General features: G+C 61.0%; 1 protein-coding gene across 4 annotated transcripts in view; it reads left to right on the top strand.

Moving 5' to 3' along the window:
• The window catches only part of AHNAK2 (AHNAK nucleoprotein 2), a 35111-nt gene extending 8572 nt beyond the window's left edge, over nt 1–26539 (top strand). For 2 of the 4 annotated variants that reach the window (XM_027522102.1, XM_027522104.1), the window contains exons 2-7: nt 8400–8458; nt 8588–8686; nt 9251–9334; nt 12155–12305; nt 12943–13103; nt 13225–26539. In XM_027522102.1, the coding sequence (XP_027377903.1) occupies nt 8400–8458; nt 8588–8686; nt 9251–9334; nt 12155–12305; nt 12943–13103; nt 13225–25959 (13289 nt within the window). In that variant the 3' untranslated portion in view covers nt 25960–26539. Of the gene's footprint in view, nt 1–5800; nt 6030–8399; nt 8459–8587; nt 8687–9250; nt 9335–12154; nt 12306–12942; nt 13104–13224 lie in introns of those variants that run through there. The other 2 variants (XM_027522105.1, XM_027522103.1) reach the window with 2 other exon arrangements.
• Nucleotides 26540–27498: the final 959 nt, after the last annotated feature.

Here is a 27498-nt window from a genome sequence, read left to right as displayed (position 1 = left end):
CTTCCTGCAAGCAGAGCCGAAGCCCAGGCTGCCATCCCGGGCAGCAGACCTCTCTTGAGAAATTCCAGGGAGGCAGGGCGGGCCCTCAACTGCCTGTGGGCTTTGCTTCAGAAAGTCTGGCGGTCTCATGACAAGTCAGCTGCGCTCAGCCCTTTCCTCCTGACATTCCAGGGTGGGGTGAGGTGGGGTGTCCCAGGCACCCCTGTGGGCACTGGGCTCCCAGCCTGAGGGCAGCGTCCCCTGTGGAGGGAGCCTGGGCCAGCCAGGGGCTCCCCTGGGGCTGTGCATGTTGTCCACACACACACACCCGACATGGGCATGAAGACCCCATGAACACACGCCCTCAGGCTTGTGAACACACACACACACACCCCAGGGGTGGACACTCAGCCCACTATCAAAAGCCCTGCTGCTGCCTCCCTCCTTCCCCTTGCACTGACAGTCCCCGGCCCTACCGCTGTCCGAGTAAACTCGCCCCACACCTGGCCCACCTGGAGGCTGGAGCTGGGCTCCCGGGGCGGTCAGTCAGGGTTCTGTTTATGAAACCTGCTGCGCCCATGAGTGGTCCTACGCTGGGCCCCCTAACAACTGCCCCCTGGCTGGGGCTGGTGGGAGAGTCCCCAGGTCAGTCCGGGGCCCCAGGGACAAGGTGAGTGTGGGGAAGTCATCCAGGTGAACGCCCCCTTTCTGCAGCTGTCCCCCAGCCAGCATCGGGCTGCTCCTTGGCTCTGCCCGCTCCACAGATGCTTCCTGGAGGCCCCACCCCAGAGGATTACCATTCTTGGAAGTGAAGCTTTTCTGATGATGTGTTGCCCACCCCCTACCCCCCAAGTCCCCCAGCAGGTAGCGTTTGAGGCCGTGGACTAGTTAGGGTGTGTATGTAGCCCAACCCGGGTGCCGGGGCCACGGCCGGGCCTGAGCCCTGGGGAGGAGGGGACAGGCATTGGGCGAGGCAGCAGGTGCCAGCAGCCAGACCGGCTGGGCCTGGCTCAGCGAGTCACCTCCACATCCTCCTCTGCAAAGTGGGCTTTGGTGACCTTATGTTATCAGTCTTTATTCCAGGCGAGTGCTGGGTCTGGGCTCTCCGCCGGGTCAGGCCGGCTGCCGGGACTCCTCGCGTGCACTCAGGGTGCAGGGGGCCACAGGACACAGGGACTGGCAGGACAGAGCTCGGGGCTACAAGGAGGCCTCCTCTCCCCTCCGTGGGGGCAGGTCCGAGGCTGGCAGGGCTGCTGGCCACTTGGCCCTGGGGCAGGCAGGATTTCCTCCTTCCTGTTTGTGCGTCTCTGGGTTGGGCTCCAGCCAGCCTGGGGTTCTGCCTTAAGGGGTGCACAGGGACCCAGAACTTACAGCCCTGCACCTTCCCACCCGCCTGACCTTGGGCTTGGCCTGTGCTTGCCTCCCTGAGCCTCCCTGAGCCCCCACTTTTGGTTCCTACCTCAGGTACAGGGCTCTTGCACCCGGGGTCGGGGCGGGGGGATGGATGGGGGTGGGGGTTATTGTGGGGGGTGGGGGTGGGGGTGGGGGCGGGGGGGGCGGATGGGGGCGGGGTTACTGTGGGGGCGGGACTAGGCCAGCTGGGACCTCAACAGCAGGAGCAGCGCGGGTCCAGCCCAAGCTGGGCAGGCTGAGCCTGCCTGCCCCCAGGTTCCCGGACCCTCAGGTTCTCCCCCCGCCCCGCTCCGGCCTTTCCCTTCAGCCTCCAGCCTCCCCGGGAGCAGGTCCGGGGGTACAAATTCTCGGGGCCTGGGGGATCCCCACCTGACTTTGGGGCCGTGCACCGCAGCGCCCAGCCCAAGGCCCGGCTGCACACCGCCTGGGGTCCCCCGCCTCCCGTAGCCGTAGCCGCGATCCGGCTCTGGGCGGGCCGCCGCCCGCGCCCCCAGGGACACGCCTGCCAGCCCGGCGCGGAGGGCGGTCCCGGCCTTGTTTTGCTGTGACTCAGAGAAGGTTGCGGGCTGGGGGCGGCCTGGCTGCCTTCCTGGGCGGGTCCGCGCAGCTCCCCGCCCCTCTGCCGGCGCCCTAGCCCGGAGCGCGGGGCACAGGGAGCGGGAGGCCACCCAGAACGGGCCAGGCCAGGGACCCCGGGCCGGGGCGCGGCCACCCTTGGCCTTCCCCCGCCGCATCCGGTCCCGGAGCAGACCCAGCGCGCCCACTTTGGGGATGGGCAGGACGGGAAGGGAGACTACGGCTGGACGGTGCGGGGTCCGCTGCCCTCGCCCTTGGCTTCCGCAGGGCAGCGGGCTCGGCGGGGAGCAGACCTGGGTCTCCTCTTCCCGCGGGCGGCCTGGAATCCGCCGGGACCGGCTCCCACCTCCCCGCCGCGCCCCGACCTCTGCATCCCTCTGGTTCTCCGTGGGCATAGTAGCTCTCTAACATCCGGGGAAGTCAAGGCTCAGAGTGGGACGGGCTTGCTCGGGTGGCACGGGCAAGTTGGCCAGAGAGGAAACGCCAGAGCTGCACTCCCCCCAGGCCTGGGCGTCCCCCGCGGGCTCCATGGGGACAGGGACGCGCTGGGGACCAACCCGTGGGACAGGGGTCCCCGCCTGCTCCAAGCCCTGCTGGCGGGGGTTGGTGGGAACTCCGCGGTTGGCAGGTGTCGCCTCCTCGCCAGCAGTGCGTGCTCACCCAGGGAGGGTTCTCTGAGCCCGGCTGGAGTCTGTAAGATCCAGAGCGCTTCTCCTGGAATCTTGAGTACAATTCAGGGAGTGCTGGGCCTGCAGGCGCTGGTAGACCGGTTTTAAGGAGGGGTTTTGATCGCTGAATCATCACAGGACTATTTGCATAGCCGGTTTCTCCTGAGCGATGCTGGCCCCGGTGTCTCTAGGAGTGTGTCCAATTCCTCTGCATTTTCAAGGTTGCTGCTGCTGCTACCGCCAGTAGCATTTCCAAGTTTATTGGCATACAGTTTATAATTTCCTCATTTCAATGTTATGTAGAATTGAAACATTTTTGGGGAAAAGGTACAAGTCATCGGTGTGTCGGTAGCTAAATGCCTTCTCCCAAGGGGGACGCTCTGGTGTACACCGCAACCCCCTCCTGAGGCCTCTCCCCAGCTGGTCTGCCCCCTCCCAGAGGAATCCATCCCTAGTGCCTGGCAGTTGTAAGTTTTACATTTAGCTCTGTGATTCATTTTGACTTAATTTTTCCACATGCTACGAAGTAAGCGTCCAGGTATTCCCCCCCCGCAAATGCATATCCACTTGTCCCAGCACTGCTGTTGAAAAGACTATTAATTTTCTATTGGAATATTTTGGCTGCTTTGTCAAAAATCAATTGATCTTACAAAGCATGGGACTATTGTAGACTTTCTATTCTTTTCCTTTGATATTTGTGTTTATATCCTACTGACTTGGTTCTGTTGGGGGTCAGAGTAAATACCTAGCTGACTGTAAATGGTTTAAATTATTTTTAATTTATTGAGATATTTAAACGGGCCGGCGCTTGGTCCATCTCAGTGAAGAGGAATGCGTGCCCTGCTCCCGCCAGGTGGCGTGATCTCCAGGGGTCAGTGTGGCCTGTGGGGTGACGGGTGGGCCAGTTCTCTTCTTCCCTATTTTGTTTCAGAAGGTTTTCGGGCACTGAGCGGAGTGTTAGAGTCTCTGTCTTCAATGTGAATTTGTTTATTTCTCCTTTCAGTTTTTCCAGTTTTCAGTGTTTTTTGCCCCTGTTATTAGGTGTATACAGACGTAGATTTTTTTTTTTGATGAATTGTGCCCTTTATTATTATTATGAAATGATTAGTTTTAAAATGATTATTATTTTGAAATGATGAGATATTTTTTTTCTTGCCTTGTGGCACTAGTGGTAAAGAGCCTGCCTGCCAATGCAGGAGACACGTGTTCGATCCCTGGGTTTGGAAGATCCCCTGGAGAAGGAAATGGTAACTCACTCCAGTGTTCTTGGCTGGAGGATCCCCATGGATAGAGACGCCTGGCGGGCTACAGTCCACGGGGTCTCAAAGAGCCAGAAACAACTGCGTGACTGAGCCTGCGTGCTGCACACCCCATGTTGTCTTGTCTTCTCCATTTAAGGGCTTCCCTGGTGGCTCAGCTGGTAAAGAATCCACCTGCGATGCGGGAGACCCCGGGTTGATTCCTGGTTGGAAAGATCAGCTGGAGAAGGGATAGGCTACCCACTCCAGTATAGCTGGCTTCCCTCATGGCCCAGCTGGTAAAGAATTAGCCTGCAATGCGGGAAACCTGGGTTGAATCCCTGGGTTTGGAAGATCCCCTGGAGAAGGGAAAGGCTACCCACTCCAGTGTTCTGGCCTGGAGAATTCCACGGACTGTACAGTCCATGGGGTGGCAAAGGGTCAGGCACGACTGAGCGACTTTCACCTCACTTCTTCTTATTTATAGCCCATTTTGCCTAGATGGCATGTAATCAGGGTTGGTTTTTAAATTTCATCTGACAATCTCTACCTTTTTGATTGGAATTTTGAGTCCTTTTATATTTAATATATTGTCAATACGGGCGGCTTAAATCCTACCATCTTGCTAGTTGCTTCCTAATTTTACTCAGTCCATCCTTTGCTCCTCTTCCCCTCATCCCTTACCATGTTTTAGAGTTACTGAAGTATGTATACATAGCTTCCCAGGTGGCACTAGTGGTAAAGAGCCCCCCTGCCAGTGCAGGCTAGACCTAAGAGACGTGGGTTTCATCCCTGTGTCAGGAAGATCCCCTGGAGGAGGGCACAGCAATCCACTCTAGCATTCTTGCCTGGAGAATCTCATGGACAGAGGAGCCTGGTAGGCTGCGGTCCATAGGGTTTCACAGAGTCAGACAGGACTGAAGCAACTTGGCGTCACACACACACACATGTATATAATTGCTTAATAACATATATTGCATATATAAGTATAAAGTTCATATTTATAAGTTGATATGTATTATACATTAAATGTATATAATTATGTATTAGACAAATATTAATGTAAATTATACACATACGTGTATAATTATATTAATGTAATTAATGTAAATTATATACATTACACATATAATTATACATATAATTTGTATATATCCAAACTATATACATTCTTGTATATACAAATCATTCTATATGTATATATACAATGATACGCTCATAAGCATTGTATATGTGCATGTATGCATATTTTATTATTTTGCCATTTATATTAATGTATATTTTACAAACACACATTTTTAGTATTGTATTTTATTTCCGCCGTTGGCCTGTTAGCTACACATCTTCTTCATCTTGACGGCTGCTTCGTGGTTTACACCACGTATTTCTTATTATCTCAGTGTGTCTTCCAGTCACGTGACACTCGCTCGCGTGTGATGTGAGAGCTTTACAGAAGGAGCGTCCGTCCCGCAGCCCCTCCCTTCATGGTGTAGTTGTCGTGAGCGTTACTCCTACAGACGCTGGATTCTCTGTTTTACTTTGTTTATGCAGTCACTTGCCTTTTCCTTTTACAGGTCTGCTCAGGTGTGATCTGCACACCGTGAGCCTCACCCCCTGTAAATGCGCGACTCAGTCGTTTCAGTAACTCTACAGAGCTGTGCAGCCAGCACCCTGTCCGGTTCTAGAACATTCCCAGCACCCCCAGTTCTCAGGAGCCCGTTTGTAGCCCGAGCCTACTCCCACTGGTAGTCCCTAGCAGTTACTTAATTCTGCTAAAATATAGAAACTGATCCAACATATATCCTTCCCCTTCTTTTTTGCTGTTATTGCCGCATATATTACATCTATATGTATTATAATCCCAACAATATGACTGTATGATTACCACCTTTTATGGGATGTTGCCACATTATGGCCCGTGCACCGAATCCGTCACGCTGCTTGTTTTGAAGGTGGAGTTTTGTTGGGTCACAGTCGTGCTCGTTCATTTGCATGTTGTCTGCAACCGCTGCTGAGCGACAACCGTGGACCTGCGAGGAAGACCACACGGCCTGCAAAGCCTGAAATGCGTGCTGTCTGACCTGTCACGAGAGAAGTCTGCAAACCCCTGCTTTATACGGTCATATCTTTTAAAGCAGTTAAAAGATGGAATGAGGTATATTTATAGATATCTCATTGGAAAGATGTGTTTGCTGCGTCTTTTATATTTGCCCACATAGTGACCCTTTTCTGCATTCTTCGTTTCTTTCTGTGGAAACGGGCTAGTACCTAATTCCGGTTCCTTTAGCATTTCTTCTAGGAAGACTGGCAGTGAATTCTCTGTCTTTGTTCTTTTGCAGATGTCTTTGTTTTGCCTTTATGTTTGAAGGGTACTTTACTAGATGTGCAATTCGTGTTTGACAACATTTCTCTCTCACGATTTGAGTCTGTCGTTCCACTTTTTCCCAGCTTCCATGGTCTTGGGTAGTAATTGCACTGTGCCACCGTCAAATATGACGGGCCACGTTTCCTTGTTGCTTTCAAAATTGTCTCTTTCTTGTGAACGTTCTGATGTGATTCTCTAGGTCTGGGTCCCTTTGTGTTTATCCTGCTCGGCTTTGTTGAGCTTCTGAGATCTGTAGATTGTTTTCAGCCATTATTCTCTCAAAAATTTTTTTCTGCCTCTCTCTTTTTCCTTCTGAGACTTCAGCTACACATAATTGGCATTCTTAATGTCATCCCATGGGTCTCCGAGGCTCTGTTCATTTTCCTTCAATCCTTTCCCCCTTGTTATTCACACTGGTTTTTGTTGCTCAGTTGCTATGTCCAGCACCTTGTGACCCCACGGGCAGCAGCGCCCCAGCTTTGCAGGCCATGTGATCCTCCTCGCAGCTCCGTGGCTGCAGCACAGCAGTGGTTGTGAACAACATGTAAATGGATGAGCAAACTGTGACCCAACAGAACTTCACCTTCAAAACAAGCAACAGGACAGATTTAGTGCACAGGCCATAATCCGTCCTCCACTATTTCTCAGTTTGTTCAAAATCATGTCCACTGAATCATTGATACTATCTAACCATCTTATCCTCTGTCGTCCCCTTATCCTTTTTGTCTTCAGTCTTTCGCAGCACCAGGGTCTTTTCCAATGAGTTGGCTCTTCGCATCAGGTGGCCAAAGTATTGGAGCTTCAGCCTTGGCATTAATCCTTCCAATGAATATTCAGGGTTGATTTTCTTTAGGGTGGTCTGGTTTGATCTCTTTGCTGTCCAAGGGACTCTTAACAGCCTTCTCCTGCATCACAATTCGAAAGCATCAATCCCTTGTACTCAGCCTTCTTTATGGTCCAACTCTCACATCTGTAAATGACTACTGGAAAAACCATAACTTTGACTGTACGGACCTTTGTCAGCAAAGTGATGTCTCTGCTTTTCAATACACTATTTAGGGTTGTCATAGTTCTTCTTTCAAGGAGCAAGCATCTTTTATTTCATGGATGTGCTCACCGTCTCCAGTGATTTTGAAGCCCAAGAAAATAAAATTTGTCACTGCTTACACTTTTTTCCCTTTTATTCGCCAGGCCATGGTACCAGATGCCATGACCTTAGTCTTTTTAACGTTGAGTTTTAAGCCAGTTTGACTCTCTGCTTTCACTCATATCACGAGCTTCTTTAGTTCTTCTTCGCTTTCTGCCATTAGAGCGGTTAAATTGACTAATTTCTATTAATATACAAGTGTTTTTGTTGTGGTTGTTTTTTGTGACTGCACCACAGAGCTTGCAGGATCTTAGTTCCCTGACCAGGGATTGAACCTGGGCCCTAGCAGTGGAAGTGCTGAGTCCTGATCACTGGGCCACCAGGGGATCCCCCTGATCTACCAGGTTTTCACTTCCTCTATCATCTCAGCTCTGCTGTGGAGTCTCTCCAGTAAACTTTCAACTCCAGAATTTCCAATTAAAAAAAAAATTCTGTTTCTTTATGACTTTCTTCATCAAGCCATGGTCATCATGTTTTTCGTTAATTCTGCAAACATGTCCTGCTTTACTTTTTTGAACAAATGCGTGACTCTTGCTCTGGAGTCTGTGCCAAATGCAACTTCTGTGGACATTCAAAGACAGGCTCCATGAGCCGTTTTTCTTCCTCACTAAAGATCATGCTTTCTCGTTTCCCTGCACGGTATGTACTTTTGTGTTGGATACTGGACGTCATACTTTCCATATTATAGTAACTCTGGATTCTGATTCCTTGTCAGGACCGTAATTACTGTTTTCTTTGTGTGTTTGTTTAGTAACTTGCTTTGACCAAATCTGCGAAGTTTACCTCCTCGATCCGTGCACCTCCATCCCGGCTCACTGCTTTCAGACCCGGTCTCGATGCCTCCCCAGCTCAGTGACTGTGGGTCCTCCCCTGACCTTTGCTTGTGCTCCCAGACCCAGTGTCCAGGGCTACCCCACCTGTGTGTCCACAGCCTCTCCTGGGCCCCTGCCCCCAGCTCCACCATCCGCTCCACCTGCCGGCAAGGCTCCACTGACTCAGCCCTCCCTTTGCAGTGTCCGGTCGGCAGCTGCAGCCTGGAGAGCCAGATGCAGAATCCGAGGAGGAGCGCTCGGTAAGTGAGGTCCGGGAGGGTGTGTGCGCACTCCTGCCCACTCCCCCCACCCCCCCACCCCCGGTCCCTTCCTGGAATTGAGCAGAGCCGAGTGGCTGAGGGTAGCCTGAGCTTCTCTCCTCCTGCCAGGTGACTGCAGAGCCGGGGCCCGAGCTCATCCGTCCCCGGCCACAGGGCTCCTCGCCTGTCTACGAGTGCGTGACTGAGGGCGACGGCTTCAGACTCCCGGTAAGCCCCCTAGACGGACCCACACAGGCCGAGGGAGGGCTCAGCTGGGAGAGGCACAGGCGGCCACACCGCCTCTGGATCGCGCCACGTGGACAGCTGTGTCTGCTCAGCCATCTCCTCTGCCCTTTCCCTGGGGCCCTCCCTTCAGCCAGCCAAGACACGGTAGAGATGGCACACACGTGTGCAGGTGGGGAAGAGATCTCATGCCCCCGTGTGCGATGGGGCACAGGACATGTGCACACACGGCTCTCTGGCGAGGAGACACAGAGAGGGTCTTTGCAGCCACCTCTGGAGGTGACTGAGTTAAGCCAGCAATGGTGGGCTCCCTAAAAGGACTCACTCTGGCGCTGCTTCGTCTCTGTCCCCTCTACCTGTGGACGTGGGGGCTGGGCCCCCTGGGAAGCGTCAAGGCCCAGAGCTGCCTTCCCCCGGAGGAGCCTGGCTCCGCTTGCACACGGCTGCACCCTGCAGGTTCTGGGCAGGTTCGGGCATCTGGGCCCTCCGCACGCCTCCTGTCCCCTGGGCTGGGGCAGGTCGGTCACCTGCTGTTTGTTGCTGCTGCAGGAAGACGCGCCGAGGAGGCGGAGGTCCTGGTGGAAGCGGGACTCAGGGGACTCGCGGACGCTTTCCAGGATGAGCCGCCTGGAGGTGGGCATGTGGCGAGTGGACGTTGGGGTGGGCACTGGCCAGCACCTGACAGGGGCTCCAGCCAAGGAATCCAGGGCCAGAGTGAGGTGTCGAGAAGCAGGAAGCTGGCACGGTGCCCTAGTGCTTTGGGGAAGGGTGTGCCACCTCCTTCATCAGGCCAGGGGGCGGGGCTCCGGAACGCTGGTCCAGGCCTCCCAAGACTCAGAAGGAAAGGTCCAGACCACTGACCAGGTGGACCCAGGTGCCCAGACCTCAGTGTTCCCACCTGTGCGGTGGGTCTGGCCACTGCCTGTTACATCCAAGACCACAGGAGGAGCTGGGTTCTCTGGGCTCCTGGGGAGCCAGGCCAACCACTGCCTGGCAGCCTGTTCTGTCACTGACAGTGTCTTCCCCAAGGCCAGCAACTCCAGGACTCTCCCAGACCCCGAGGATCCGTCATGTCTGAGCTCAGGCCCGTCATGCCGTTCTTGGCATTCTCCCAGGCATTGTACAGGAGGTGGTGATCAAAACCATCCCCAAAAAAGAAACGCAAAAAGGCAAAATGGTTGTCTGAGGAGGTCTTACAAATAGCTGAGAAAAGAAGAGAAGCTAAAGGCAAAGGAGAAAAGGAAAGATATACCCATCCGAATGCAGAGTTCTAAGAATAGCAAGGAGAGATAAGAAAGCCTTTTTAAGCGAACAATGCAAAAAAATAGATGAAAGCAATAGAATGGGAAAGACTAGAGATCTCTTCAAGAAAATTAGAGATACCAAGGGAACATTTCATGCCAAGATAGGCACAATGAAGGACAAAAACGGTATGGACCTAACAGAAGCAGAGGATATTAAGAGGAGGTGGCAAGAATACACAGAAGAACTGTACAAAAAAGATCTTAAAGACCCAGATAATGACTGTGGTGTGATCACTCACCTAGAGCCAGACATCCTGGAGTGTGAAGTCAAGTGGACCTTAGGAAGCATCACTATGAGCAAACTAGTGGAGGTGATGGTATTCCAGTTGAGTTATTTCAAATCCTGAAAGATGATGCTGCACTCAGTATGCCAGCAAATTCGGAAAACTCGGCACTGGCCACAGGAGTGGAAAAGGTCAGTTTTCATTCCAGTCCCAAACAAGGGCAATGCCAAAGAATGCTCAAACTACCGCACAATTGCACTCATCTCACACGCTAGCAAAGTAATGCTCAAAGTTCTCCAAGCCAAGCTTCAACAATATGTGAACTGAGAAATTCCAGATGTTCAAGCTGGATTTAGAAAAGGCAGAGGAACCAGAGTTCAAATTGTCAACATCCGCTGGATCATCGAAAAAGCAAGAGAGTCCCAGAAAACTATCTCCTTCTGCTTTATTGACTATGCCAAAACCTTTGACCATGTGGATCACAACAAACTGTGGAAAATTTTTAAAGAGATGGGAATACCAGACCATCTTATGTGCCTCCTGAGAAACCTGTATGCAGGTCAAGAAGCAACAGTTAGAACCAGGCATGGAATTATGAACTGGTTTCAAATTGGGAAAGGAGTACATCAAGGCTGTATATTGTCGCCCTGCTTATTTAACTTATATGCAGAGTACATCATGCGAAATGCCGGGCTGGATGAAGCACAAGTTGGAATCTAGATTATAGGGAGAAATATCGATAACCTCAGATATGAAAATGATATGGCAGATTCTGCCCTAATGGCAGAAAGCGAAGAAGAACTGAAGAGCCTCTTGATGAAAGTGAAAGAGGAGAGTGAAAAAGCTGGCTTAAAACCCAACGTTCTAAAAACAAAGATCATGACATCCAGTCCCATCACTTCATGACAAATAGATGGGGAAATAATGGAAACTGAGAAATTTTATTTTGGGGGGCTCTAAAATCACTGCAGATGGTGACTGCAGCTGTGAAATTAAAAGACGCTTGCTCCTTGGAAGAAAAGCTATGACCAACCTAGACAGCATATTAAAAAGCAGAGACATTACTTTGCCGACAAAGTCTGTCTAGTCAAAGCTATGGTTTTTCCAATAGTTGTGTATGGGTGTGTGAGCTGGACAGTGAAAAAGGCTGACCACTGAAGAATTGATGCCTTTGAACTGTGGTGTTGGAGAATACTCTTGAGAGTCCCTTGGACTTCGAGGAGATCAAACCAGTCCATCCTAAAGGAAATCAGTCCTGAATATTCACTGGAAGGACTGATGCTGAAGCTGAAACTCTAATAATTTGGCCAGCTGATGCGAAGAATTGACTCATTAGAAAAGACCTGATGCTGGAAGCGATAAAAGGCAGGAGAAGAAAGGGATGACAGAGGATGATCTGGCTGGCTGGCATCACCGACTCGATGGACATGGGTTTGAGCAAGCTCTGGGAAATGGTGAAGGACAGGGAGGCCTGGCATGCTGCAGTCCATGGAGTCGCAGAGTCGAACATGACTGAGTGATTAAACAGCAACAACAAACGGCCCTCCTTGGTCTGAGCGCCACATGAGTATCACCTTGTAAGTGATCAGCACTGGCAATGAGGTGATGATGAATGGGGAGCCCCTGCAGGAAGCCTTGGCCAAGTGCGGGCAAAGACTCTTCCTCTGCTCAGCAAGCCCTGCTGGGCCTGGACGGTGGGGCAGGGTGCTCCTGAGCCCTGGCAAGCAGGGACACGGACCAGGGGAGGCTGCTGTCAGCAGAGGTGGCAGCCGCCGGCCTCCCCCAGAGCCGGACACAGTGACCCAGGTGTGCTCTGGGGTCGCAGAGGGCTCTGGGGTCCCCGGGCTTCAGAGGAGGCAGCCCCCAGCACCTACCCCCGTGGTGGGGAGAGGCCCATGCTCACCAAGGCCCTGCTGTGCTTTCAGTCCACGCAGGATGGGACAGAAGTGACACTGAAGACGGACGTGGAGGCTGGAGCCAGCGGCTACAGTGTCACGGGCGGTGGGGACCAGGGCATCTTTGTCAAGCAAGTGCTGAAGGACTCGTCAGCTGCCAAGCTCTTCAGCCTGAGAGAAGGTGCCACGGGCCCATCCCCAGTTCCCCACGGTCCCATCGGGGGAGGGGGATGGGCCCCAGTGGACACAGGGTGGCCCCTGGGAGTGTCCCTTTGGTCCCATCGGGGGAGGCGGATGGGCCCCAGTGGACACAGGGTGACCCCGGAGAGTGTCCCCACGGTCCCATCAGGAGACAGGAACTGGCCCCAGTGGACGCAGGGTGGTCCCTGGGAGTGTCCCCACGGTCCCATCGGGGGACAGGCCCCAGTGGACACAGGGTGACCCCTGGGGGTGTCCCCATGGTCCCATTGGGGGAGGGGCCCCACTGGACGCAGGGTGGCCCCTGGGAGTGCCCCATGGTCCCATTGGGGGACGGGCCCCAGTGGATGCAGGGTGACCCCTGGGGGTGTCCCCATGGTCCCATTGGGGGAGGGGCCCCAGTGGACGCAGGGTGGCCCCTGGAGACCTCTCAGCCATGTCAAGGCTGGGGCCAGTCTCTGTGCTGAGCTCTCTGCCTGAAAATGAGGGGCTCCTATCCACTGGGGGCTTAGTAAACGGGAGGGGCGGGCAGCCTTCCACTCACACCCCCTGTGGGCCCCTCCTGTGAGGCCCTGGAGGGCGGGGGCAGTAAAGCGCCAGGCCACTCTGTCTTTGTCCAGGGGATCAACTACTCAGCACAACGATATTCTTCGACAACATTAAATATGAAGATGCTCTCAAAATCCTTCAGTACTCAGAGCCCTACAAGGTTCAGTTCAAAATCAGACGGAAGCTTCCTGCCGGAGTGGCCGAGCCTGGCCCGAAGGTCGGCGAGGAGCAGGTGAGCGCCCCGGCCCTCAGGGCTTGGCCCCTGCTGGCTCCTCCCCACCCCTTCCAGTCCCCGGAGCCCAGGGCCTCCGCCTCCCTGTTTGGGGCCAACAGGTTCGCTCTCCCTGTTCCAGGACCAGGATGTCGCTGACGGGTGCACGGAGACCCCCACGAAGACGCTGCAGGGTGACGGAGACCAGCAGAGGCTCCTCCCCACACCCAGGGAGGGCAGGGGCCGGCGAGCCCAGCGGGAGCGGCTTTCCTGGCCCAAGTTCCAAGCACTGAAGGGCAAACGAGGGCCCCGGAGGTCGCACAGCTCCTCGGAGGCCTACGAGCGGGGGCAGGGGCCCGACCTGTCGCCCACAAGCACCGACACAGAGGCCCGGCTCCCTGCGGAGGAGCAGGCCCAGGAGGAGGAGCCGGGCAGCCAGCGGAGGAGACGGTTCCCCAGCCTGAGGCTCAGGGTGGGCTCAGGGAAGGGCCCGTCGGGCAGGGGCGACCAGGGCGGAGCAGGCCCAGCTGAGCTGCTGGAGGAGGCAGGGCCCTCGGAGGCCGAACAAGAGGCCATCGGGGTGGCTGAGGAGGCTGAGGGGCCCAAGGAGCCTGCACTGCCTGGCCAGGGACCCACAGGCGACGGGGCGGGCCCCGCACCCAGACTGCGAAGGAAGAAAACACAGGCCAGGGGCCCGCAGGAGACTCTTGCGGAGGAACAAACAGAGGCGGGGACAGCCCCAGGCGAGACCAGGGAGGGAGCCGCGGAGGACACTCAGGGGCCACAGCTGGGCACTGCCAGGCTGTCTCTGAAGGGCTCCGCAGACCAGGGCACCTACCAGAACGGCCAGCCAGAATTCCGCATCCGCATAACCAGCTTAAAGACACCCAAGTTCAAGGTGGCCAGAGAAGGAGTACCGGAGGAGGCAGAGGGCACAGCCCCGGTGCGCTGGGGAAGCTGGTGGACACGGGTCTCTACCGACGACTCCAGGGCCGCGGGCGACGACGAAGGGGACACAGAGTCACAGACGATGACAAGACCACAAGAAACACAGCGGACAAAACGAGAGGGAGGAGGAGAGGAGGACGCGGAGCAGAAGCAGGGAGATGACAGCAGGGAAGGGGAACAGAAAACGGAGGAGACGGAAGGAAGGACAAGAATCCTGAAGTTCAAGCTGCCGTCATTCGGGTGGTCACCAGCCAAGGAGGGAAAAGGAGAAAAAACGACACAAATTCAGGAAACAGATAAACAAAAACAAACCAGCGTCACAGGAGGGACTATAGACGTCGAGGAAAAGGGTAAAGACGGTCACGGCAGAGACAGCAGGTTCAAGTTCAAGATGCCGTCCTTTGGCGTGTCGGCGCCCAGCAAGGCCGTCGAGGCCGCCGTGGACGTGTCCCTGCCCAAGGCCCAGGCCGAGGCGACCCTGCCCTCGGTGCAGGCCGACGTCAAGCCCAGTGAGGTCCGCGTGGAGCTGCCCGCGGCCGAGCTGGAGGTCAAGGCCGCCGAGGTGGGCGTCAAGCTGCCGGAGGGCCACCTGCCCGAAGCCGAGCTCAAGGAAGGGGCGGCGGGAGTCGGAATCAAGGCCCACCTGCCCAAGGTGCAGATGCCCAGCGTCAAGCTGCCCAAGGTGGACATCAAGGCCCCGCAGGTGGACATCAAGGGGCCCAAGCTGGACCTGAAGGGCGCCAAGGCCGAGGTGGCCGCCCCCGACGTGGAGGTGTCGCTGGCCAGCGTGGAGGTGGACACCCAGGCCCCGGGCGCCAAGCTGGAGGGCGACCTGTCCCTGGGGGACAAGGAGGTGGCCGCCAGAGACAGCAAGTTCAAAATGCCCAAGTTCAAGATGCCGTCCTTCGGCGTGTCGGCGCCCAGCAAGGCCGTCGAGGCCGCCGTGGACGTGTCCCTGCCCAAGGCCCAGGCCGAGGCGACCCTGCCCTCGGTGCAGGCCGACGTCAAGCCCAGTGAGGTCCGCGTGGAGCTGCCCGCGGCCGAGCTGGAGGTCAAGGCCGCCGAGGTGGGCGTCAAGCTGCCGGAGGGCCACCTGCCCGAAGCCGAGCTCAAGGAAGGGGCGGCGGGAGTCGGAATCAAGGCCCACCTGCCCAAGGTGCAGATGCCCAGCGTCAAGCTGCCCAAGGTGGACATCAAGGCCCCGCAGGTGGACATCAAGGGGCCCAAGCTGGACCTGAAGGGCGCCAAGGCCGAGGTGGCCGCCCCCGACGTGGAGGTGTCGCTGGCCAGCGTGGAGGTGGACACCCAGGCCCCGGGCACCAAGCTGGAGGGCGACCTGTCCCTGGGGGACAAGGAGGTGGCCGCCAGAGACAGCAAGTTCAAAATGCCCAAGTTCAAGATGCCGTCCTTCGGCGTGTCGGCGCCCAGCAAGGCCGTCGAGGCCGCCGTGGACGTGTCCCTGCCCAAGGCCCAGGCCGAGGCGACCCTGCCCTCGGTGCAGGCCGACGTCAAGCCCAGTGAGGTCCGCGTGGAGCTGCCCGCGGCCGAGCTGGAGGTCAAGGCCGCCGAGGTGGGCGTCAAGCTGCCGGAGGGCCACCTGCCCGAAGCCGAGCTCAAGGAAGGGGCGGCGGGAGTCGGAATCAAGGCCCACCTGCCCAAGGTGCAGATGCCCAGCGTCAAGCTGCCCAAGGTGGACATCAAGGCCCCGCAGGTGGACATCAAGGGGCCCAAGCTGGACCTGAAGGGCGCCAAGGCCGAGGTGGCCGCCCCCGACGTGGAGGTGTCGCTGGCCAGCGTGGAGGTGGACACCCAGGCCCCGGGCGCCAAGCTGGAGGGCGACCTGTCCCTGGGGGACAAGGAGGTGGCCGCCAGAGACAGCAAGTTCAAAATGCCCAAGTTCAAGATGCCGTCCTTCGGTGTGTCGGCGCCCAGCAAGGCCGTCGAGGCCGCCGTGGACGTGTCCCTGCCCAAGGCCCAGGCCGAGGCGACCCTGCCCTCGGTGCAGGCCGACGTCAAGCCCAGTGAGGTCCGCGTGGAGCTGCCCGCGGCCGAGCTGGAGGTCAAGGCCGCCGAGGTGGGCGTCAAGCTGCCGGAGGGCCACCTGCCCGAAGCCGAGCTCAAGGAAGGGGCGGCGGGAGTCGGAATCAAGGCCCACCTGCCCAAGGTGCAGATGCCCAGCGTCAAGCTGCCCAAGGTGGACATCAAGGCCCCGCAGGTGGACATCAAGGGGCCCAAGCTGGACCTGAAGGGCGCCAAGGCCGAGGTGGCCGCCCCCGACGTGGAGGTGTCGCTGGCCAGCGTGGAGGTGGACACCCAGGCCCCGGGCGCCAAGCTGGAGGGCGACCTGTCCCTGGGGGACAAGGAGGTGGCCGCCAGAGACAGCAAGTTCAAAATGCCCAAGTTCAAGATGCCGTCCTTCGGCGTGTCGGCGCCCAGCAAGGCCGTCGAGGCCGCCGTGGACGTGTCCCTGCCCAAGGCCCAGGCCGAGGCGACCCTGCCCTCGGTGCAGGCCGACGTCAAGCCCAGTGAGGTCCGCGTGGAGCTGCCCGCGGCCGAGCTGGAGGTCAAGGCCGCCGAGGTGGGCGTCAAGCTGCCGGAGGGCCACCTGCCCGAAGCCGAGCTCAAGGAAGGGGCGGCGGGAGTCGGAATCAAGGCCCACCTGCCCAAGGTGCAGATGCCCAGCGTCAAGCTGCCCAAGCTGGACATCAAGGCCCCGCAGGTGGACATCAAGGGGCCCAAGCTGGACCTGAAGGGCGCCAAGGCCGAGGTGGCCGCCCCCGACGTGGAGGTGTCGCTGGCCAGCGTGGAGGTGGACACCCAGGCCCCGGGCGCCAAGCTGGAGGGCGACCTGTCCCTGGGGGACAAGGAGGTGGCCGCCAGAGACAGCAAGTTCAAAATGCCCAAGTTCAAGATGCCGTCCTTCGGCGTGTCGGCGCCCAGCAAGGCCGTCGAGGCCGCCGTGGACGTGTCCCTGCCCAAGGCCCAGGCCGAGGCGACCCTGCCCTCGGTGCAGGCCGACGTCAAGCCCAGTGAGGTCCGTGTGGAGCTGCCCGCGGCCGAGCTGGAGGTCAAGGCCGCCGAGGTGGGCGTCAAGCTGCCGGAGGGCCACCTGCCCGAAGCCGAGCTCAAGGAAGGGGCGGCGGGAGTCGGAATCAAGGCCCACCTGCCCAAGGTGCAGATGCCCAGCGTCAAGCTGCCCAAGGTGGACATCAAGGCCCCGCAGGTGGACATCAAGGGGCCCAAGCTGGACCTGAAGGGCGCCAAGGCCGAGGTGGCCGCCCCCGACGTGGAGGTGTCGCTGCCCAGCGTGGAGGTGGACACCCAGGCCCCGGGCGCCAAGCTGGAGGGCGACCTGTCCCTGGGGGACAAGGAGGTGGCCGCCAGAGACAGCAAGTTCAAAATGCCCAAGTTCAAGATGCCGTCCTTCGGCGTGTCGGCGCCCAGCAAGGCCGTCGAGGCCGCCGTGGACGTGTCCCTGCCCAAGGCCCAGGCCGAGGCGACCCTGCCCTCGGTGCAGGCCGACGTCAAGCCCAGTGAGGTCCGCGTGGAGCTGCCCGCGGCCGAGCTGGAGGTCAAGGCCGCCGAGGTGGGCGTCAAGCTGCCGGAGGGCCACCTGCCCGAAGCCGAGCTCAAGGAAGGGGCGGCGGGAGTCGGAATCAAGGCCCACCTGCCCAAGGTGCAGATGCCCAGCGTCAAGCTGCCCAAGGTGGACATCAAGGCCCCGCAGGTGGACATCAAGGGGCCCAAGCTGGACCTGAAGGGCGCCAAGGCCGAGGTGGCCGCCCCCGACGTGGAGGTGTCGCTGGCCAGCGTGGAGGTGGACACCCAGGCCCCGGGCGCCAAGCTGGAGGGCGACCTGTCCCTGGGGGACAAGGAGGTGGCCGCCAGAGACAGCAAGTTCAAAATGCCCAAGTTCAAGATGCCGTCCTTCGGCGTGTCGGCGCCCAGCAAGGCCGTCGAGGCCGCCGTGGACGTGTCCCTGCCCAAGGCCCAGGCCGAGGCGACCCTACCCTCGGTGCAGGCCGACGTCAAGCCCAGTGAGGTCCGCGTGGAGCTGCCCGCGGCCGAGCTGGAGGTCAAGGCCGCCGAGGTGGGCGTCAAGCTGCCGGAGGGCCACCTGCCCGAAGCCGAGCTCAAGGAAGGGGCGGCGGGAGTCGGAATCAAGGCCCACCTGCCCAAGGTGCAGATGCCCAGCGTCAAGCTGCCCAAGGTGGACATCAAGGCCCCGCAGGTGGACATCAAGGGGCCCAAGCTGGACCTGAAGGGCGCCAAGGCCGAGGTGGCCGCCCCCGACGTGGAGGTGTCGCTGCCCAGCGTGGAGGTGGACACCCAGGCCCCGGGCGCCAAGCTGGAGGGCGACCTGTCCCTGGGGGACAAGGAGGTGGCCGCCAGAGACAGCAAGTTCAAAATGCCCAAGTTCAAGATGCCGTCCTTCGGCGTGTCGGCGCCCAGCAAGGCCGTCGAGGCCGCCGTGGACGTGTCCCTGCCCAAGGCCCAGGCCGAGGCGACCCTGCCCTCGGTGCAGGCCGACGTCAAGCCCAGTGAGGTCCGCGTGGAGCTGCCCGCGGCCGAGCTGGAGGTCAAGGCCGCCGAGGTGGGCGTCAAGCTGCCGGAGGGCCACCTGCCCGAAGCCGAGCTCAAGGAAGGGGCGGCGGGAGTCGGAATCAAGGCCCACCTGCCCAAGGTGCAGATGCCCAGCGTCAAGCTGCCCAAGGTGGACATCAAGGCCCCGCAGGTGGACATCAAGGGGCCCAAGCTGGACCTGAAGGGCGCCAAGGCCGAGGTGGCCGCCCCCGACGTGGAGGTGTCGCTGGCCAGCGTGGAGGTGGACACCCAGGCCCCGGGCGCCAAGCTGGAGGGCGACCTGTCCCTGGGGGACAAGGAGGTGGCCGCCAGAGACAGCAAGTTCAAAATGCCCAAGTTCAAGATGCCGTCCTTCGGCGTGTCGGCGCCCAGCAAGGCCGTCGAGGCCGCCGTGGACGTGTCCCTGCCCAAGGCCCAGGCCGAGGCGACCCTGCCCTCGGTGCAGGCCGACGTCAAGCCCAGTGAGGTCCGCGTGGAGCTGCCCGCGGCCGAGCTGGAGGTCAAGGCCGCCGAGGTGGGCGTCAAGCTGCCGGAGGGCCACCTGCCCGAAGCCGAGCTCAAGGAAGGGGCGGCGGGAGTCGGAATCAAGGCCCACCTGCCCAAGGTGCAGATGCCCAGCGTCAAGCTGCCCAAGGTGGACATCAAGGCCCCGCAGGTGGACATCAAGGGGCCCAAGCTGGACCTGAAGGGCGCCAAGGCCGAGGTGGCCGCCCCCGACGTGGAGGTGTCGCTGGCCAGCGTGGAGGTGGACACCCAGGCCCCGGGCGCCAAGCTGGAGGGCAACCTGTCCCTGGGGGACAAGGAGGTGGCCGCCAGAGACAGCAAGTTCAAAATGCCCAAGTTCAAGATGCCGTCCTTCGGCGTGTCGGCGCCCAGCAAGGCCGTCGAGGCCGCCGTGGACGTGTCCCTGCCCAAGGCCCAGGCCGAGGCGACCCTGCCCTCGGTGCAGGCCGACGTCAAGCCCAGTGAGGTCCGCGTGGAGCTGCCCGCGGCCGAGCTGGAGGTCAAGGCCGCCGAGGTGGGCGTCAAGCTGCCGGAGGGCCACCTGCCCGAAGCCGAGCTCAAGGAAGGGGCGGCGGGAGTCGGAATCAAGGCCCACCTGCCCAAGGTGCAGATGCCCAGCGTCAAGCTGCCCAAGGTGGACATCAAGGCCCCGCAGGTGGACATCAAGGGGCCCAAGCTGGACCTGAAGGGCGCCAAGGCCGAGGTGGCCGCCCCCGACGTGGAGGTGTCGCTGGCCAGCGTGGAGGTGGACACCCAGGCCCCGGGCGCCAAGCTGGAGGGCGACCTGTCCCTGGGGGACAAGGAGGTGGCCGCCAGAGACAGCAAGTTCAAAATGCCCAAGTTCAAGATGCCGTCCTTCGGCGTGTCGGCGCCCAGCAAGGCCGTCGAGGCCGTCGTGGACGTGTCCCTGCCCAAGGCCCAGGCCGAGGCGACCCTGCCCTCGGTGCAGGCCGACGTCAAGCCCAGTGAGGTCCGCGTGGAGCTGCCCGCGGCCGAGCTGGAGGTCAAGGCCGCCGAGGTGGGCGTCAAGCTGCCGGAGGGCCACCTGCCCGAAGCCGAGCTCAAGGAAGGGGCGGCGGGAGTCGGAATCAAGGCCCACCTGCCCAAGGTGCAGATGCCCAGCGTCAAGCTGCCCAAGGTGGACATCAAGGCCCCGCAGGTGGACATCAAGGGGCCCAAGCTGGACCTGAAGGGCGCCAAGGCCGAGGTGGCCGCCCCCGACGTGGAGGTGTCGCTGCCCAGCGTGGAGGTGGACACCCAGGCCCCGGGCGCCAAGCTGGAGGGCGACCTGTCCCTGGGGGACAAGGAGGTGGCCGCCAGAGACAGCAAGTTCAAAATGCCCAAGTTCAAGATGCCGTCCTTCGGCGTGTCGGCGCCCAGCAAGGCCGTCGAGGCCGCCGTGGACGTGTCCCTGCCCAAGGCCCAGGCCGAGGCGACCCTGCCCTCGGTGCAGGCCGACGTCAAGCCCAGTGAGGTCCGCGTGGAGCTGCCCGCGGCCGAGCTGGAGGTCAAGGCCGCCGAGGTGGGCGTCAAGCTGCCGGAGGGCCACCTGCCCGAAGCCGAGCTCAAGGAAGGGGCGGCGGGAGTCGGAATCAAGGCCCACCTGCCCAAGGTGCAGATGCCCAGCGTCAAGCTGCCCAAGGTGGACATCAAGGCCCCGCAGGTGGACATCAAGGGGCCCAAGCTGGACCTGAAGGGCGCCAAGGCCGAGGTGGCCGCCCCCGACGTGGAGGTGTCGCTGCCCAGCGTGGAGGTGGACACCCAGGCCCCGGGTGCCAAGCTGGAGGGCGACCTGTCCCTGGGGGACAAGGAGGTGGCCGCCAGAGACAGCAAGTTCAAAATGCCCAAGTTCAAGATGCCGTCCTTCGGCGTGTCGGCGCCCAGCAAGGCCGTCGAGGCCGCTGTGGACGTGTCCCTGCCCAAGGCCCAGGCCGAGGCGACCCTGCCCTCGGTGCAGGCCGACGTCAAGCCCAGTGAGGTCCGCGTGGAGCTGCCCGCGGCCGAGCTGGAGGTCAAGGCCGCCGAGGTGGGCGTCAAGCTGCCGGAGGGCCACCTGCCCGAAGCCGAGCTCAAGGAAGGGGCGGCGGGAGTCGGAATCAAGGCCCACCTGCCCAAGGTGCAGATGCCCAGCGTCAAGCTGCCCAAGGTGGACATCAAGGCCCCGCAGGTGGACATCAAGGGGCCCAAGCTGGACCTGAAGGGCGCCAAGGCCGAGGTGGCCGCCCCCGACGTGGAGGTGTCGCTGCCCAGCGTGGAGGTGGACACCCAGGCCCCGGGCGCCAAGCTGGAGGGCGACCTGTCCCTGGGGGACAAGGAGGTGGCCGCCAGAGACAGCAAGTTCAAAATGCCCAAGTTCAAGATGCCGTCCTTCGGCGTGTCGGCGCCCAGCAAGGCCGTCGAGGCCGCCGTGGACGTGTCCCTGCCCAAGGCCCAGGCCGAGGCGACCCTGCCCTCGGTGCAGGCCGACGTCAAGCCCAGTGAGGTCCGCATGGAGCTGCCCGCGGCCGAGCTGGAGGTCAAGGCCGCCGAGGTGGGCGTCAAGCTGCCGGAGGGCCACCTGCCCGAAGCCGAGCTCAAGGAAGGGGCGGCGGGAGTCGGAATCAAGGCCCACCTGCCCAAGGTGCAGATGCCCAGCGTCAAGCTGCCCAAGGTGGACATCAAGGCCCCGCAGGTGGACATCAAGGGGCCCAAGCTGGACCTGAAGGGCGCCAAGGCCGAGGTGGCCGCTCCCGACGTGGAGGTGTCGCTGGCCAGCGTGGAGGTGGACACCCAGGCCCCGGGCGCCAAGCTGGAGGGCGACCTGTCCCTGGGGGACAAGGAGGTGGCCGCCAGAGACAGCAAGTTCAAAATGCCCAAGTTCAAGATGCCGTCCTTCGGCGTGTCGGCGCCCAGCAAGGCCGTCGAGGCCGCCGTGGACGTGTCCCTGCCCAAGGCCCAGGCCGAGGCGACCCTGCCCTCGGTGCAGGCCGATGTCAAGCCCAGTGAGGTCCGCGTGGAGCTGCCCGCGGCCGAGCTGGAGGTCAAGGCCGCCGAGGTGGGCGTCAAGCTGCCGGAGGGCCACCTGCCCGAAGCCGAGCTCAAGGAAGGGGCGGCGGGAGTCGGAATCAAGGCCCACCTGCCCAAGGTGCAGATGCCCAGCGTCAAGCTGCCCAAGGTGGACATCAAGGCCCCGCAGGTGGACATCAAGGGGCCCAAGCTGGACCTGAAGGGCGCCAAGGCCGAGGTGGCCGCCCCCGACGTGGAGGTGTCGCTGCCCAGCGTGGAGGTGGACACCCAGGCCCCGGGCGCCAAGCTGGAGGGCGACCTGTCCCTGGGGGACAAGGAGGTGGCCGCCAGAGACAGCAAGTTCAAAATGCCCAAGTTCAAGATGCCGTCCTTCGGCGTGTCGGCGCCCAGCAAGGCCGTCGAGGCCGCCGTGGACGTGTCCCTGCCCAAGGCCCAGGCCGAGGCGACCCTGCCCTCGGTGCAGGCCGACGTCAAGCCCAGTGAGGTCCGCGTGGAGCTGCCCGCGGCCGAGCTGGAGGTCAAGGCCGCCGAGGTGGGCGTCAAGCTGCCGGAGGGCCACCTGCCCGAAGCCGAGCTCAAGGAAGGGGCGGCGGGAGTCGGAATCAAGGCCCACCTGCCCAAGGTGCAGATGCCCAGCGTCAAGCTGCCCAAGGTGGACATCAAGGCCCCGCAGGTGGACATCAAGGGGCCCAAGCTGGACCTGAAGGGCGCCAAGGCCGAGGTGGCCGCCCCCGACGTGGAGGTGTCGCTGGCCAGCGTGGAGGTGGACACCCAGGCCCCGGGCGCCAAGCTGGAGGGCGACCTGTCCCTGGGGGACAAGGAGGTGGCCGCCAGAGACAGCAAGTTCAAAATGCCCAAGTTCAAGATGCCGTCCTTCGGCGTGTCGGCGCCCAGCAAGGCCGTCGAGGCCGCCGTGGACGTGTCCCTGCCCAAGGCCCAGGCCGAGGCGACCCTACCCTCGGTGCAGGCCGACGTCAAGCCCAGTGAGGTCCGCGTGGAGCTGCCCGCGGCCGAGCTGGAGGTCAAGGCCGCCGAGGTGGGCGTCAAGCTGCCGGAGGGCCACCTGCCCGAAGCCGAGCTCAAGGAAGGGGCGGCGGGAGTCGGAATCAAGGCCCACCTGCCCAAGGTGCAGATGCCCAGCGTCAAGCTGCCCAAGGTGGACATCAAGGCCCCGCAGGTGGACATCAAGGGGCCCAAGCTGGACCTGAAGGGCGCCAAGGCCGAGGTGGCCGCCCCCGACGTGGAGGTGTCGCTGCCCAGCGTGGAGGTGGACACCCAGGCCCCGGGCGCCAAGCTGGAGGGCGACCTGTCCCTGGGGGACAAGGAGGTGGCCGCAAGAGGCCGCACATTTAAAACTGAAGATGATGTTAAAATCCATGTCAGGAAACCGCATTTTAAGTTTCCAGCATTGTTTTCTTCACCAGGGAAATCTTTGAGAAGTTCTACCCTTGTTGAAGGTGATCCTCAGCTTTCTTTGCCCTCTAGTGTGTCTGATGTGGATCCCGCCTTGCCGGATGTTTCTAGCCATAAACTGTCCCTGCCGTGTCCCCGCGTGGGGTGGCCTGGTACTTCCTCAGGCAGCCTTGATGTCAGCAGTTCTCAGGCTGAGTCCTCTGCGGTCCCTCCGGAGGCAGTCACTCTCATCAAGTACCAGATGCCTGTTCCCGACGCCCCACATTTCCCTCCAGAAATCCCCTCGTGTTCCCAGGATGATAGAGAAAGTCCTGCCACTTTGCCGCCTGACGAGAGCTTTCCACGCCCACCTGGTAGTCCTGCCGGCCCTGTGGACCCCCTATTTCTTGCATCTTATGGTCGGGTGACTTTTCCTAAGTTTCATCGACCAAAGTTCGGGTTTTCTAGCCCAGAAGCAGCAGATTCTGCGGTGGATGTTCAGGCTGCCGAGCGCCCGCCTGCCCTGTGCCTCCCCAGCGATGCTCAGGGGCTGGACTCTGCTCGCGGCCTGCCCTTGGCAGATCGCAGCCAAGGGCACGGGTCTGGGGATGTCTCAGCCGGCCTGCCTCATGGTGAGGGGACGGCCCAGTCACCAGGAGACCCCCTCCAGCCGTCGTGCAGGGCTTCAGCTGTGGACGCCCCGACGGAGAGGAGCACAGCCGTGCCGGGGGGCTGGTTCAGGATGCCCGCCCTCCACTTGCCCATCATCCGGCGCCCCGCCAGGGAGAAGGGGATGCCTGGGGCACCGAGTCCCACGCCTGCTGCCCATGCACTGGGGGAAGAAGGGCCAGCTCTCATCAAGGCTCAGGGGCCTCTGGGGTCAGAGGTGGAGGCGCCTGAGCCCCTGGAGCCAGCTGAGAAGAGCACGTCCCATGCGGGCGTGCTAAAGATAAACCTAGATGGCAGAGGCTCAACACCGCACCTGCCTCCTCCAGGGGCACCCCCTGCGGGCCTGTCCACTTCCGAGGTCAGGGTCCGCCCGGGCGAAGGCTCCCTTCCACTTCAGATGCCCAGCGGGGCACTTTTGGAAACCGAAGCTCCTCCTGCTGGGCCTGCAGGCCTGGACCTCGCCAGGGGAGAGGGGAGGACGGAGAGATGGTCCTCCCAACCTGAAGGCCCCGTTAAACTGAAGGTGTCCAGCACCGACGGGCCATCCCAGGTTTCTGTGGTCAGCGTGGGTCAGCCCTGGGAGGGCTCCGTGGTAACTGTCAAACTGCCGAGGCTGAGCATGCCGAGGTTCGCCTTCCCTGACCCCGGATCGGAGGCAGACGTCTTCATCCCCGCCGTGCGGGAGGTGCAGTGCACAGGGAGCAGCCTGGATGACGCCTTGCGCACAGAAAGCGTGGGAGCTTGGGGTGCCAGCATCCTGAAGGCCGGCCCTGGGACCCCCGGGGAACAGCCTGTGGCCTTTGACCTCTCCCCAGAAGCTTCCAGGGTCCGAGTGCACATTCACGGCGCTCGGGGAGAGGGCACCAGGGTTGGCATACATGGCGGGGTGATGGCAGAGCCAGCCGACCCCTCGGGACCCGAGGCCGATTCCACCCAGATTGTGCGGGAATCAGAGATCCCTGCGTCCGAGATCCAAACGGCTTCCTACGGATTTTCATTGCTGAAAGTGAAGATCCCTGAGCCCCCCACGCAGGGGAGGGTCCAAGACTCCCGACTGACAGGGGGCTTGCAGGAGGCTTCTGAAGACGCTGCCCCTGGAACAGACCCTGTTTCTGGAGACCTGCAGCCAGACACCGGAGAACCATTTGAAGTGATCTCGTCCGGCGTCAGCATACCCAGAGGGCCAGCACTCACCACCAACCTGTACTCTGGCCACCCGGGTACGGAGAGCTGCTCTGACGAGGAGCCCGCAGAGATCCTCGAATTTCCCCCAGAAGAGGACAGCGAGGAGGCAGCCGCGGGCCTGGCCGAAGGAGACCAGGCTCCAAAAGAGAAGCCAGAAGGTAAGAGGTCTTCCGGTCTGTTCCGGTTTTGGCTTCCCAGCATCGGTTTCTCTTCTTCCTCCGAAGAGACAGGTGCCGACTCCAAAGATGAAGCCCACGGACCAGCCCCCGCCCAGACCCCGCCTGAGGCAGAGCCTCCCAAGAAACCCGAGAAGGCCGGCTGGTTCCGATTTCCCAAATTAGGGTTCTCCTCCTCCCCCACCAAGAAAAGCAAGAGCTCGGAGGAAGAGGCGGCTCCGGCAGAGCAAAAGCTCCAGGAAGAAGCCGCCACCTTTTTTGATGCCCGCGAGAGCTTCTCCCCCGAGGACAGGGAGGAGACGGTGCCGGGCGCTGGGGCCATGGTCACATCCAGGGCCAGGACGGAGCTCATCCTGCTGGAGCCGGACCCGGGGGCCCTGGTCGAGCCTGCGCCTGGGCCCGCTGCCCAGTGAGGACGGAAGGGGAGGCTGTGCCCCGCACCCCGCATGTGGACGCGAGTCTCCGCCGTGACCCCCAGAGTGGAGGATGAAGCGGAGCTGGCTGCGAGCAGAGGGGCCCCTGCCCCCGGCCCTCCCGAAGCTGCCTCCCAAAGCTTCAGGAGGGTCCCAGGCTCCTGAGGGGCCTTATTAGACACATGTTACTCGAGACACCTGCCTACAAGCCCCTCGAAGACACGGTTGCTGCTTCCTGGTGAAGGCTGTTTCCCTGTTTCTGGCAGAGCCTGCCACAGTCCAAGAGACCCTCTCCCTGCCTGCTTAGAACCAGCCCGCTCTTCACGGGCCGTCTCGCCACGGCGAGCCTGGGATGCTTTGAGTGATGCTGCCCACGCCGGGCTTGGGGCAGCAGACCACCCAGGTGGTCTAGGCATCCGTCCACGAGCTCCCACCAGACGTCCATGGGTGCCCACTTGCCCGCCAGTGCCCTCTCCGGCATGCGTGGCCCCCAGCCCCTCAGTGTGCCTGAAGATGGGACCCACTTGGCTGCTCCCTGGACACCGAACGGGCTATAAATAAAGCGCTGCCCCCTCCCGTTTCGGCTGCGAGGTGCTTTGTTCTGGGTGGAGCCCACCTCCGCTCCCCACACACCCCTGAGGGCTGCTAGGTTGCTCTGCCAGCACAGTCAGGGCGGCTCCCCCACCCGTCTGTCTGCTCGGGCCCTTCTTCCCGCCTGCAGCTGTGAGAGACAGAGGAGGAAGGTGTGGGCCCAGGGCTCCACTGCGAGGCCAGGGACAGGCTGCCCTGAGCTGGGAGGCCGCCCCAGGCGAGGGCCATGGGCAGCCCAGGGGCGGCCCAGGGGGCAGAAGGCCCCGGCCCGGAGGCTTCGCTGGGTCCTCGGCGGCCACAGCGGCCTGGCTCAGGGCTCCCTGCACCACGGTGGCCGTCCCTGCCAGCCGCCCATGGGAGCAGACTCAGAACAAGGTCAGGGAGCGTCCTACAGCCCTTCAGAGTCACAACTCCTCCCCGTGGCCTTCAGGCGCCCTTTCTGGGCCTGTGGGGGTGCCGCGCTCCATGGGGGGACCTGGAGCCTGGCCCCCTCCCTGCTGCCCGGGGAAGGTTCCTGGAGCCACCTCCTTCTGCTCGGAGAGGGGTAGCTGCTCTCAGCACTGAGGGCGGGGCAGGGACGCTGGGGGCCTCTGGGCCCAGAGGGCAGCCCCCTCCCCTCCCCCGCCCTCTCTCCCGAGGGAAGTCGCATCTCCCGTGGGGGCCGGCGGGGAAGGGGCCCCCAGTCAGGGATGTGGGGCCCTCTGGAAGCTGGAGGGGGGTGCTCAGTGGGGACTTGGTCCTGCAGTCCAGGAGGTTACAGGAGCCTCTCTTGGCCCCGGGAGAGAAAACGGGGGAGTCCAGCCCCCCGGGAACACCATAGTGGGGGGCAGCCTGGCTCGTGGGCTCCACGCCTCTCTGCACACAGAGTCACGTCTGACTTACTGGGGCCGTGGTGCTGGAGGCTCTGGGGAGCCCTCAGCCGCATCCCACGAGGCCCCTGTCTCATCC

Source organism: Bos indicus x Bos taurus, chromosome 21 (assembly GCF_003369695.1).
Source record: "Bos indicus x Bos taurus breed Angus x Brahman F1 hybrid chromosome 21, Bos_hybrid_MaternalHap_v2.0, whole genome shotgun sequence".
NCBI lineage: Eukaryota > Metazoa > Chordata > Mammalia > Artiodactyla > Bovidae > Bos > Bos indicus x Bos taurus.
The sequence above is the reverse complement of the archived record's forward strand: the minus strand, read 5'-3'. Positions and strand labels throughout refer to the sequence as shown.